Source organism: Rhineura floridana, chromosome 6 (assembly GCF_030035675.1).
Source record: "Rhineura floridana isolate rRhiFlo1 chromosome 6, rRhiFlo1.hap2, whole genome shotgun sequence".
Taxonomy (NCBI): Eukaryota; Metazoa; Chordata; class Lepidosauria; order Squamata; family Rhineuridae; genus Rhineura; species Rhineura floridana.
In genome coordinates, this window is record NC_084485.1 from 15,051,059 (window position 1) to 15,065,117 (window position 14,059).

At 47.0% G+C, this 14,059-nt stretch overlaps 1 protein-coding gene across 5 annotated transcripts in view; it reads left to right on the plus strand.

Annotated features, from left to right (window-relative positions):
- The window catches only part of RBBP8NL (RBBP8 N-terminal like), a 61,719-nt gene extending 48,883 nt beyond the window's left edge, over positions 1–12,836 (plus strand). For 3 of the 5 annotated variants that reach the window (XM_061631068.1, XM_061631071.1, XM_061631069.1), the window contains 3 exons: positions 5,451–5,512; positions 7,034–7,160; positions 10,270–12,836. In XM_061631068.1, coding sequence (XP_061487052.1) covers positions 5,451–5,512; positions 7,034–7,160; positions 10,270–10,400 — 320 coding nt within the window. In that variant the 3' untranslated portion in view covers positions 10,401–12,836. Of the gene's footprint in view, positions 1–5,450; positions 5,513–7,033; positions 7,174–10,269 lie in introns of those variants that run through there. The other 2 variants (XM_061631072.1, XM_061631073.1) reach the window with 2 other exon arrangements.
- The last annotated feature ends 1,223 nt before the right edge of the window (positions 12,837–14,059 follow it).

Consider the following 14,059-nt stretch of genomic DNA (forward strand, 5'->3'; position numbering starts at 1 on the left):
TTCGAAACTTGAGAAGGATTTTCCCTAATGGTCCTAATTAATCCTCTTGTTAGCCAGGGCTGGATTAAGCTGAGGAAGGTCCCTAGGCTGATTCTGAGCTGCCCACCGTCCCATCCCGTCCCCCCACTTCACCTACCTTTCCACTTTTTTTGCGGCTGCGCACACTGCGCGCATAGGCTTGCCATCAATCAAGATGGCGGCAGAGGTTTCCCTAAGGGGCTGAAGCCTCTGCCACCATCTTGGTTGATGGCAGCAATGCGCACATGTAGCACGTATGCGTGCCATCAACCAAGATAGCGGCAGAGCTTCAGTCCCTTAGGGAAACCTCGGCTGCCATTTTGGTTGATGGCAAATCGCAAAAAACAGTGGAGAAAAAGGTAAGTGAAGTGGAGGGATGGCGGGTGGTTCGGAAGCTCTTTTTTTTTAGCTTATGCACGGGCCCCCAAGAGCTCTGGGCCCCTAGGCTTCAGCCTACTAAGCTGTTGTTAGTAACATCTAAGTTCAGGAGCTTCCCAGGAAATGTCAATTGCTCAACCGGTAGTTTCACTCCTTATATTCAGGACAACTGTGTTCCATAATCTCTTCGAGCAAACGGTGTCTCCAATTTAAGTAAGCCTTGATTATAAGAGACAGTAGATCTTTTGTGCTTGACTGAAACTTCCAGACTACTGTTAAGTTTTTTGGCTGGTAAGGCTAGAAACTTCTCGCAGTAGCCTGTGGCCATATCAGCCTGAGCAAGCCCCACCTTGACAGATTATTTATTCACCTAGCCCAGTATTGTCTACTTTGGCTGGCAGCAGCTCTCCAGGACCTCAGGCAGAAATCTTTCCTATCACTGGTCCTGGAGATGCCAGATATTTAACCTGGGACTCTCTGCATGCAAACTGTGCACTTTACCACTGAGCTATGGACATATAATGGAACGTCACAACATAAATGGCCCATGACAACAAGAAAATCATACGCTTCTCTGATTTTTGTGACCTTTTAAGAAAATCCCCATGTTTTCATATTTTATCTACTTCTGTGAAGACTAGAAACTTGATCCTTCCCCTCCTTCTCAGTGCTTTAGCAAAATGGCCGATTATCCCTCTCCTTGTATAAGAAAAAACATCCTATGTAAACAGAAAAGTCACTTCATTAATGCCAACTCTACTGGCTGAGCTGGAAAGCAGAGCTGGCCTGGATGGCTTGGTTTTTTGATGCGTTGATTTTGAGAACACCTAGTCCAGACCAGAGAATCAGGATTTTGCACTAGTGGAAAAGTTTTTTGTTTTTGTTTTTAAAAGTAGCTGTGTGCTGATTTACATATCAGAAGATTTAATTGAGGCAGAAGGATCTCTCAAGTGGTTGACTTCTGGGCATGGGGGAAAACACACACACTCACACGTTTTCTTTGGTTGTTGTCTGAATATTGACACAAAGCTCAGACAGCAACCTCGTGCTTCCTGTTGCACCCTGGCCCGCTAGATGCTTTCTGACTTCCAGGTAGCTCCACGTGTGGAAACTGAGTAATCATTATGCTTTCGTTCTGCTTTTATTTGGTTCAGAGGAGGACAAGTGTATGTAGACGCACATACATACAAACCTGCTTTATGATGAATCGGACCATTGGTCCATGTAGCTCAGTGTCAGACACAGACTGGCAGTGATTCTCCAGAGTTTAAGGCATGAAGTCTTTTCCCAGCTCTACCCAGAGACCAGTAGTGGCTGATGCCCATTGGGTCTGGTGGGGCAGAAGGCAGAATAACCAAAGGAAGGTGCAGCCAGAGCCAATGATAGTACCATGCTACGGTCCTGGAGCGATGAGGACAAAGAGAAGAAGACAGACTGGTACTCGGGGGAAGGCCATAGTGACTTGCATTCAGAGGGGGTTCAGGACGAAGGTTCCAGTGCCCTTGGCAGTGACAGCACCACCCCGTAGCTCCAATTCTAGCTGATGAGGTACAGCGCAATCAGGAGGCTGCCTCTTCACTGTCCCTTCAACCACCCCTTCCTTGCTCACCCTGCTGTCACTGCCGTGCAGAGCTTGGACAAGTTACTTTTTTGAACTACATCTCCCATCAGCCCCAGCCAGCGCCATGCTGGCTGGGGCTGATGGGAGTTGTAGTTCAAAAAAAGTAACTTGTCCAAGCTCTGCCCCTCCTTGCTGAAGTGTCTTCCCAGCCAACATGTAGGCTACTGCGCAGGCAGGCTCAAAGGGTTCCCACTATCCCGTTGAGGAGGAGCACTCGCGTGCGCCCGTGCTCTCATGACCCTTTTCACACGCAAGTAGAAGCAGCCCGCCCACACTGACTCAAGGGTTGTAAGGGGGTGTGTCTAACTGTTGCGACAAAGTCTTAGCGCCGTGTGCCGTGCCTAGTTAAACCCTGTCGAGAGGCTAATCCCTGTGTAACCTGTAAGGCGATTCATGAAGCGCTCTGAACTGAAATTTTCCATTAAACCTGTTAAAGAAAAGCACACCTTTATGTCGACATCTGACTTCAGCAGGTTTGGGCGGGACAGATAGGGCCAACGAATTCTAGTTATGTCCCCATCCTCCACTGTGTTCTGCAAAGGCAACACTGAGATTTTAAGGAGAAGACACCTGACACCCAGGGCCCTGGGCTGGTTGTAAGTAAGAACAGAACTTGGAAATGTTACTTTTTTGAACTACAACTCCCACCAGCCGAATCCAGTGGCCATGCTGTCTGGGCTGATGGGAGTTGTAGTTCAAAAAAGTAACTTTTCCAAGCTCTGAGTAAGGTGGGCAGGTGGGGGCTGGCTGAGGGCACCCTGCTGAGGTTGGTGGGACAGTGCCCCATGAGCCCTTATTGACCAGCCTCTACTGCCGGAGGTGCCAGGGATGGAAGCCAGACCCAGGGATCCCTGGCATGATCTGTTGTGAGCAGCCCAAATCCTTCCCATTCATGGCACCTTTTCAGGACTTCCTCTTCCAGGAACTGTTGGAATATATGGGGTTCAACTCCAACTTGGGTTGAGGCTGCATGGGGTTAAAAAGGGTAGCTAGAGAGGAGACCTCTTGGTTGCTAGGCTGTACCTGTCCTTTGATCTCCTGCTGTCTCTTGTTCCTGCTAGACTGATATGCAGAGGATGTTGATCCCAGTTCCTTCCCTCCTTCCCAGTCTTCTTCTTTCTCTTGAGAGAGGAGCAGATATATTCCTTTGTCTCTCCCTCTCCTGCAAAGCATGAGGGCAAGCACTGGGCTCAGTGTTTGCTGCTCCAACTTAGCTAGTGAGCTAGATATAGGACTCTTTCCTATCAAACGTACTTCCAGAATAAAGTAGTTAGTCCTTATTTTAAAGCTTAAAGTCTCTGTCTGACTAATTTGCAGGGAAGGTATAATCTTTAGCAAAGATTCAAACACACACACATAGGCTCGCTCAGAACTCTCCGTTCCCAGCATCGCGACTCTCCAATGGAACTTCTCTGCTTCAGGAATTCAGTCTTTGCCTCAGGCTGAGCCCGTCCCTCCCTGGTGCTGAGAACTTCCAAGATCCATGCCATCCCTCCTGTCAGCTGCGATCTCTCTTCAAATGTTCATTAAAAAATAAAAACAGATTTTAAAATGATCAAAATATAGATAAAATCAACAGCTTTTAAAGCAAAAGTACATAATGAAATGGCATGTCTGGGTAGGTTTATCTAAACAAAAAAGATTTTAGCAAGCATTGGAAACAGTATAGCAAACAGTATAGCATAATATCAATGGCAAGAATAAGGTGTTTTCCATAGCTTCCTATCGTGTCTAGCCCAGGTCCCCAGCCACTCTTGCCTAAGCCAGGAGACCAGCACTTAACCTGTAAAAGCTGCTTTCTCTTGCTCTCTCTTTAATTGTCTGCATTTAGTACACCCACAAGTTCCACCACTCTAAAGGGCTCAGGCCTGTGTCTCTTGTGCACTTGTTTATCTGGTTCCCATGCCTAGCCTGGATACACCAGTTGGTTTAGTTAAATTCGAGAGATCTCAGGCTTGCTACACACCTGCTTCAGCTAGACAGCAAAGGCCTTTCTAGATGATAAGGAAGAAATAGCTCTATTGTTTTTGCTTAGGATCATAGATGCAATAGACCCCAAACCATTGCACAGCAGACTTGGAGCCATTAGACTTTCTGGGTCAGCAAAGTCTGGGTCATTATCTGAGGTAGTCATTGTCACATGAAACGAAGGGGGAATTCCCTGAAGACTCAGTTTGTGGTGGATCCAGCAACTGTGAGGTCCACCGGACAAACGGTTGTAAATGAAAGTAATCAAGAAGATAGCAATTTTGGTCTATAGCAAATTGGCCCTCACTGCAAGTTGCTTGAAAAGATCTGCACCCCGCAAGATCAAACTAGGCTTGCAGACCTGCGTTGGGATACATGTCTTGTGCTCACTCAGCAACATCCTATAAAATGCAGACCTAAGGGATGCCGATTACTGGTCTCATGACCTCTTTTTCAATCAATGAACAAGTGACTTATATGAAAAGAGAAATCCAGATAAATTTGGAAGGGCTTCCTCAAACTCTTTGGGGATTGAGAAAGGGTTGTCTCCTTCACCAGTTCAGGGAGCTTGGAGTTTCAGCTATGAAGCAGCTCTGTCTAGGAGCTCAGAGAGGAGCTGGAAGCTCCACTCCTTCCTGGCTGTCAGCCAGGCCATGATTCAGGCCATTACTTCCATGAACTCCCCCTTCTCCCAGTAACCTCATGTGCATCTAACTGGGCACTTTGGGTGCAGCCCTGAAGCTGCTGCCTACCATCTCCTCTGCTCCTGTGGCCCTATCTATTTATTAATTTTGTTAAGTATGTCATAAGTGACTTGAGCCCCTGGAGGTGGGGGCTCTGGAAGGGTGGAAAACATTTGGAGAGGCACAGCTTTAGGAGAAAGAATCAGATGGCTGAGGAAAGGGAAGGACACATAACGAGGAGACCTGATTCACTAGAAAAGACCATAATGCTGAGAAAAACAGAAGGGAGTAGAAAAAGAGGAAGGCCAAACAAGAGATGGATTGATTCCATACAGGAAGCCACAGACCTGAACTTACTAGATCTGAACAGGGTGGTTCATGACAGATGCTCTTGGAGGTCGCTGATTCACAGGGTCGCCATAAGTCGTAATCGACTTGAAAGCACATAACAACAACAAAAAGCTTTGGAAAACTCATTCTTTTCTTTCAGCCTTCCCCAACCTGGGACTGGCTTTGGCTGATGGGAAATGTAGTCCAAAAGCATCTGGAGGGCAATGGGTTGGAGAAGGCGGTTTTATTGTATTGTTATGTTTCAAATAAAACTCTGATATTTTTTTTTTTAAAAATGGACCTTCTAACATGGCTGGCATTCAATTTTCGCATATGTCTTGCTTTGGCTGATTCATGGTCAACTGACCACTTACTTCCCAAGGGGAGTGGCTGCAATGGTGACTGGTGTTTTATCCACAGCTGATCTTTCACCTGCCTTTTGTTTCCTTTAGGTAATGGAGATGGCGAGTCAGTCAAAGAAGAATCTGATGAGCTGAATACATCCGATAGCGAGGTCTGTTCCCTTCCCTGTGCCCACCTTTCAAGCGCACGTCCGCTCCCTTCTTAGTGCCTGCCTCCCAACTAGCCACAACTCATTCTTGGCGTGGGACTCATTTAGGATGCAAACGGACAACACCTCTCATGAACAGGGCCAGCACCAGGCATGACTGGGCCCTAAGGCACCAGCCTGCCCCAGGCACGCGGCTCCAGCCTGTTCCACCTACCTCTCTCCTGTGTTCTGCTGCATGCGCTGCACATGCTGCGTGCACAGATCTACCATCAACCAAGATGGCAGCGGAGCCTTCTCTAAGGAGCTGATGCCCCCGCCGCCATCTTGGTTGATGGCAGGCATGCGTGGTTCCTTATGTGGACACACATGCCTGCCGCGGTGGGGGCATCAGGCCCTTAAAAAAGCCTCTGCTGCCATCTTGGTTGATGGCAGCCCTGTGTGCACAGTGCGCGCAGCAGCAGAACGCGAGAGAGAGGTGGGTGGAGCAAGCAAACAGGCGGGCAGCCTGGATGCTTCGTCCCTGTGATCTGCAGCAGGGACCTTGCCGCGGATCATGGAAGGGGAGCACTACTCTCCCATTCTAGCAAGGGACACTTCAAGGGCCCCTCTGGGCCACAGGGGCCTTCAGCCAGGGCCCAGTCTGGCCGCCCTTTGGCTCATGAACTGGATTTGCATGGCCCACAGTGGACCCGAACTCTAGAATTCACGGTCATCTGGTTAAATGGGTGGACAGCAAGTTCAAGGCATGCAAAAGGATGTACTTCTTCATCTCTCTCTCTCACACACACACACACACACACATCATATCACTTTGCTATAAGATGTGGTGATAGGCCATTAGTTTAAGTGACCACAAAAAAGAATGAACTATTCATAGAATCACAGTTGGAAGGTACCTTGGAGGTCATCCAGTCCAACCCCTGCTCGATGCAGGATCTGCAGTATAGAATGCCGCTACAGCATCCCAGATGAATAGCCATCTAGTCACTAAATGAAAGCCTTGCAGCAGACATGTCCAAAAATGAAGTGGTGTTAAAATATAGGAGATGAAATTTGGGGACAGGCATGGAAATACTCTTTTCAGTGATGAGTTTCTAAAGAAAGATCTCCATTTCCAATCCCAGTATGCCAAGGGTAGCCAGTGTGGTGCCTTCCAGATGATGCTAGACACCCAGCTCCCATCAACCTCAACCAGCATGGCCAGTGGCAAGGGATGATGAGACCTGGTGTCCATCAGTATCTGGAGGAGCCCAATTTGGCTACCCGTACACCATTCAAAGACTACTAACCTATGAAAGGACTGGACTTTAATCCCAAACGACCTATGTTTGATTTTTGGAAAGGGCTTCCAAAGACTACCTGCTTTAGTTTCCAGAATACAGAAAGAGGAAAAGAATGTACTCTGATCAGACCTGATCTTTGAGTGTAAAACCTGAGGGGAGAGATGAGTCCCAAATATTACAGGATGTTTAGCTTGCATGCATCCAAAACTCTGTCTGAGCCTTTCCCCCCTATTTTGCACAGGTGATTGGTGCTTGTGATGCCGAAAGCCTCCAAGCAGCTTCCATGGAAGAAAAATATTGCTGTGCAACTGAGACCATCCAGCGATTCCAAAAGAAGCGGAAAAGGGAACAGGATTCATTGGCAAAAGGTACCAACAGGAGGTGTGGAATTTTATATTGCAAGGTTTTGCCTCGGATTTTTATGTCTGAAATGGATTCTGCATTGCACCTGTTTACTTAATTTGGATTCCTGATAAACCAGTTTTAAACCAATGCAAGATAACACCGTATTTTCAGCTTAATATTTATTTAGTAGGTCTACAGCACACACTGTCCCTGAGCCTCGCTACACACCCAGGGTGTTAGAAACAAGGAGGAGCCAAAACTGACTTTGGGCAGGGAGCTCAATCTGGGAAACTGGGTCTCAGCCAGACAACTGAAAAGCAACAGGAGGATGTTACAGTTTGGAGGGGAGAAGCAGTAAGGGAGAGGAGGAATTAACCCTTCTGTTCACCCACCCACACCCAGCCCATATTTTCTGTATATTTTTCTCCCCCAGTTACTTTTCCTCATTCAGTTTCCCTCATGCAGCAGGGGGTTGGAATTGGAGTGGGGGACAGACCATGCCCTGTTCCTTCCTGTTCTTTAGATTTGGGTCTCTGCCAGGTGCCTAATTTGGCCCTATGGCAGACAGAAGATTTCGGCTGCCAGGCCAAAGATGAATGCCCCTGACGATTCATATCCATGCTCTTAAACTCAGTTCCATGGTATTCTATTGCCCGCCCACCCTCCATGGACCAAGTTTGACAGGTGGGTGGGGCCGCTCACCTGTCAGTCACCTGACATCACAACATGCCCTGGTTTTGCCTAGCACTATGCATGGTGCTTTGCAAACCCCGATGAACTCAACAGACAATTGTTGGCCATTTTGGCCCAGCTGGGGCCTTTACCTGCTCCACAGGCTCGGCCAAAACAGCCTCCGGGGCCAAACGGGGAGGCCAGGCAGGCCTCATTGGGCCCGAGGGCTGGAGGTTCCCCACCACTCCTTTAAGGTGCCTTTTTGTTTTATTCCTGCCTGTCTCCCTCCCATCTCCATCCTGCACATATAGACTGATTTGGGGGCAGTATTAAGAAAGGTAGAGGTGCAAAGTTGGCAAATGGGGGAACACCCTTTGCCAGTCTATATGTCTTGGATTTTTTTTTAACCTTAGTAAGCTTATAATGGGCACAACTCCTAACTTCTGCAGAATAAATTCAGTTCCTCCCAGCAAGCTCCCTCTCCTTTGTAGACGACCATCATCCCTTGGCAGCAACTGATCAGCAAAGTAGCTTTGAATGTTTCTCTGTTTGGCTCCTCTGGAAGGTTTAAAAAAAAAAAAAAAAAAAACCCTGTTACTGTCTGCTGAACTTTGACAAATTTGTTGGCTCATGTGAAAAAAAAGAGAAAGAAAGAAACAAGGAGTGGAATCAGGCCATCTTTTTCTACACACAAACCAGACACGCTCACTTCTGCTAACCAAATTCCACACTACGTAAATGTTTGTCCAAAGCGATATAGTCGGAGTGTGATAAGACATGCAACCAGGAAGGACTCCAGCATCTTGGGGGCCAGTGGGGCCTTCTGGCAAACAGTTACTCAAAGCGGGGGGGGGACGTCGAGAGGGAGGAGGACTTTGCAGACACCTAACACAGAAATTAGGTGTGCTAGGTACACAATTCAGTGTTTGCTCAGCCTTTCCTGAGAAATGTTGATTGACTGAAGTCAAGGTATTGACTTGCAGGGAATGCATTTTCACACAAATGGTGTGTTTATTTTTAAGCCAGGCCCTGTAAAGTTGGCAACTTGCTAACAATGGAACGTGTTGTGCTGGTGTTTCCTACAGGTGACTAAGTAGGAAACTGATAAGGTAGGGCATTTGTTTAAAAAAAAAAAAACCTGCCTCTTAACAGTTTAAGCATTTCTCCCCATCCCGAAAGTGCTCCTCTGGCTCTGTTTGTGCAGTCAAAAAGTGTGTGTGTGTACGTGTATTAGAAAGAGAGAGAGAGGTGTTGCCCAAATGTAGGAAGGAGATACTGTTGTTGCCAAGGCTAAAAAAGTGGCTTGTTTGACAAGCTTCTCTTCCCATCACTTTGCCTTTCTGACACATCTGATGAACCTGAACGTGGGAAGCTCCGTTTTCTTGTTCTGTTAGCAGCCTCAGCCCTTCCCTGCAAAGGGCTGGCCTTTGAAGGGGTTAAAGCTAACATTGCAAAGGGCAAGACAATGGCAGGTATTGGGAAAGGCACGCTGGTCTTTTGGGATTGGATGGCGTCAAAGGGCTCACTTGGGACAAAGAGCAATTTCAGGCCAGGCCTGCAAGCAGCAGACTACACCTACGCCTCTATCTTTAGGCTGCTGTTCTCAGTGTTGCAGAGCCCTCCTCTCTCCCCCACCCCAAAGCAGGATGCAGAAACCAGTGCAGGCTGGCACAGCATTCCGGCTGGGATAGCCCTTCATGGTTTTTCCAACCAGAAAGAAAAAGTGCAGAAATTAAGGCGATGGGGGAGGGGGGACCTGGGATCCAGGTACGGCGCCAGACATTAACCATATTAGGCACTGGCTAAGGACCCCAGGGGCTTGGAAGGACCCCTCTATGTGGAAGGGAGGGAGGGAGAGTGCCACCTTCTCTGGAAAATGGACCGATCCTAATTTGTTCTATATTGTTTTCTAAAAGTCACGAGTAAACCTCATGACTTCCCTTTACTGTGCTTTTTCCATTCATTTGGAACAAACATGGTGCATGGCAGGGCTCTAAGCTTGTGGGATCTCCTTTGAGTTTTTCCTAGAACTCAGTGGCCTGAGCTGGAGCCAAGTATGAAAGAGTAGCATAGAGAGAAGGATAGACATATACTTAGAACTAAGGAGGAGCGCACCTCTGAGTTTATTGCAGCCCAGGAATTTCTTTTCAGTACCAGAACTGAACTCACAGCCCTTTCACACAGAAATCCATTCCTGGTTTCCCCCCCAAGTTTTCTTCATTTCAGCAAACTAATTTGGAAGGGGGTGTGAAAGTTGTTGCTATTGTGAAACAAAGGGGAGTCAAAAATCCTTGGTGATCTACTGCAAATCAGTCAGAGATCTGCCAGTAGATCCTGATCTACCTTCTGCCCACCACTGGTGCACGAGGTGCCAGAGATCGAAATGCCACATGCGCAAAATCGTTATCCCAGAATGCACAGCAGTCTGGCTAATGCCTTTGTTTGCTTTCCTCTTCACAGAGTTTAAGAAGTCAGCACAAGGCAGATGTAGTGGCAAAGCAGCCCAGGGTTCAGCCGACCTAGAAGAAGCTCCAGACGAAACAACAAACCACAGCCCTGTTTTCAGCCACAAGGACAATGAGGAGACATAGCTCAAATTGTGCTTTCTCGCTAAGACAGATCCTACAGCTTGAACTGGTGTCAAATATTTCTGGCTTTGATACGAAGCCCGTCAGTGACTAATTAATCTCATTGACATTAACAAGGATCAACAACCTCCTGTATCTCCCAAGTTCGTGTTTGCAAGTTCCATTGGTTCAAACCCTGGCCTACAAGTGAATTCATGAGGACCAGTAACTCTTTGATAGTCGAGGAGACCTTTAGGAAATTCTTGAGTTAATTCCCTCAAGATATCGGCAATGAGACTAGAATAGCCCGCTGGTGTGTTCCACTCTGCTATTGTATGATTCCTTTTGTTCAGGTCCTGCCAGTTCACTGGCATTTGATCAGATAGGAGTGGAGCCCCTATACCTTCATCATGATGTGAGCGTTACTTGAAGAGACCACTATGGCTTAGTGGCAGAGGACATGCTTTGCATACAGAATGTCAATCCCTGGCAATACCAGTTAAAAGGATCAGGTAGCAGGTACAAGCAGAGACCCCTGAAGAGCTGTTGGCAGTCAGAGTGCACAATAGTGGGCTATGACAATAGACCTGGTATCTCTCAGCTTCCAGCGACTTGCAAATGGCTGCATTTCATTGGCTCTGTGGCCAACACAACACATCGCTATGAGACAGGTGCTTTTTCTTCTTTTTTAAAACAGCGACACCAGTGGGGTGGACGCCTTAACAGCTGATTCCCTATAGCATGTGTATGCACAGGGAAATGGTGAAACCGAGGTTATCATACTATGGACACCTAATGAGAAGACATGATTCATTAGAAAAGATAATAACGCTGGGAAAAACAGAGGTAAAGGTAAAGGTGTCCCCACACTTACAGTGCGAGTCATTTCCGACTCTTAGGGTGACGTCTTGTGACGTTTACTAGGCAGACCATATATATGGGGTGGGATTGCCAGTTCCTTCCCCGGCCTTTCTTTACCCCCCAGCATATGCCGGGTACTCAGGGAAAAACAGAAGAGAGTAGAAAAAGAGGAAGGCCAAACAAGAGATGGATTGATTCCATAAAGGAAGCCACAGACCTGAACGTACGAAATCTGAACAGGGTGGTTCAGGAGAGATGCTGTTGGAGGTTGCTGATTCATAGGGTCGCCATAAGTCATAGTCGACTTGAAGGCACATAACAACAACAACAAATGCACAGGGAAATGCCATAGCTCCATGGCAGAGCACCTACTTTGCACGTAGAAGATCCCAGCGTCAACCTCCGGCATCTCCAAGCAGGGCTGGGAAAGATGACCTCTCTGATAGTCTTGGAGAGCTGCTGCCAGTCAGTGAGTGCAGATGGACCACAGGCAGCTTCCTATGTCCCCATGTAACCATCAGGTGTCGCTGGTGAATTTCTTGCTCATTATGCCACAGATCCCCTAAAACAGGCTGGAGAATTGCAAAAGGAGAGCCCTGCCAGATGCACACCAAGAATAAATGGACTATCCATAATTGCTAACAGCTTTCCTTGCTTGTGTTGAGCTGGGATGGCAAACGTACAGTTGGATTGCTCCCGAGATGTCCCAACAGTGTGTCTTTAATGTATTTCAGATATTGTTGTGACTGTGTATCTCTAATCCCCAACGGTGGTTCCACTTCTGCTGGAAAATTCACCAGGGAAGGACCCTAAGTATTCCACACGGCTGAATACCTGCAGGACCAGTGTCAGAAACAGTATATCCTAGCCACACCCCAGTTACCAGAAATGTCCCAGTGATCTCCCTGGCAGCTTCTCTACATAGTCCTTGTGGTTCTGGAGGTGATGGGTCCTGGTGATAGGACAGCAATCAAGAGTTCCCAGGTGCGTTCCAGGTGGGGATGGCTGAGAATTTTGATTCAGTTTGCATTTCAAGCAGAATTTATCAAATTTGCAATTTCCGAAACAATATGAGAACCGAAACACAGCCGTCCTTCGAAATTTGCACTTATTAGAATTTTGGGATGCAGTTCACTAACTAAACAACATTTACAAAAATGCATATATTAGGGGAAAGTGCATAAAAATGAATACATGGGTGAAAATAACATGCAAAAAGGCATGAGAAACGGCTTGCAAAAATGTGTACCTTTGTCAAAGCTGCCTACAAAAATGTGTTTATTTGGAGAAATTCACACTAAAATGGTGGAGAATTTTCATGAGGATTCTTTTAAAAAACAACAACCTGCAGATCCCTGTAGAAATGTAGAGAACTGAATTTAACATTGGAAAAATGAGAAACTGAGAGGACCGAAACAGACAGATCTTTCCATCCCTAGTCCCAGGTGACCTGTCCTACACACACACACAACCTTGAAGGTCATGAAGGGAAAGGCTTTGTGCATTAAAAATAAAATACTGTATTTTGACATGTTCAGCACCATGGTGCAAAGAAAACACCTAAGTATTGCCAAGCACCCAGTTTGATTGTACATAAATGCTGCATTGATTAAACCTCGGCATCGTTTACCCTGAATTGCCATGTATAATCATTTTTTAAAAATCTGTTAGGAATTCAGTGTTCGGTAAAGGATGTTTTGGCTGCTCTCCATACGCCAGGAGTGGAAACCTCGTGCCTGGGAGGTGAATGCAGCCTTCCTGGCCTGTCTCTCTGGCCCTCAGCGCTTTCCCCAGGCCACCCCCCTCACAGGACCTGCTTCACACCCCAAGTATTTTCTCCTGGCTGCAATGTGTCCTTGAACTCTGATCATGCCTCTTCCTGCTCTGAATGGAGGATGGAGAGGGGTGTGCAAGTGTGTTCGAATCCCCACACAGCCATGAAGCTCACTGGGTGAGCTTGGGCCAGTCACTGCCTCTCAGCCTCAGAGGAAGGCAATGTTAAACCCCCTCTGGATACCACTTACCAGGAAAACCCTATTCGTAGGGTCGCCATAAGGCGGAATCTACTTGAAGGCAGTCCAGTTCAGTTCATATAGGTACAATTTACATTTCTGCCTCTGGCCCTACCCACTATTGACATGTGGCCCTCGGAGAGTTGCCCAGAAGAGACTGTGGCTCTTTGGCTGAAAAAAAGGTCCTCCTCCCGCCCCTTAATGTGAAGGCAATCTCTAGATTTCGACATGTAACAATGGCATGCACAGGTTTCTCAGTCAACATGTGGTTTGAGGAACCATTGCTGACCACAGCTTCTGTATGTGCGTGGGTATTGTTAGAGATGGGAGGGTCCATGGGGCATGGGCCCCAAATGTGATCCTGAGTGCCCTGAGTGTTACTGAGTGGGGAGCAAATGTGAGGAAATTGAATCGGAAGGGGGTGATCTCAGTTACTAGGTAGTATTTTAATTTAGGGAAATAAATTCAGATGACTTTATCTAGAGGTGATTTAGGGGGTAATGAATAAGGGTAAGAGAAGGGGAACTGAATTTATATGGACCCTGATCTGGAAATCAATTGGGGAGGTAAATGAATTGAAGAGGAACTGATCTGGGGTGGGTTGCAAATTGCCTGAAGAATTTTCCTGGGGGTGACTTGGATGGAAAAGTAGTTGGCTTCCCTTCTGTCTTGTTTACATTCTACATGCATATAAATTAGCATATGCTAATGTTACGTAAATATGTGTTTATGGGCCCATGGCTTGAATCTTTAAGAACCTGGCAAATGACCCTGGTGCCCAGAGAACACAAGACTCACATGCATGGATGG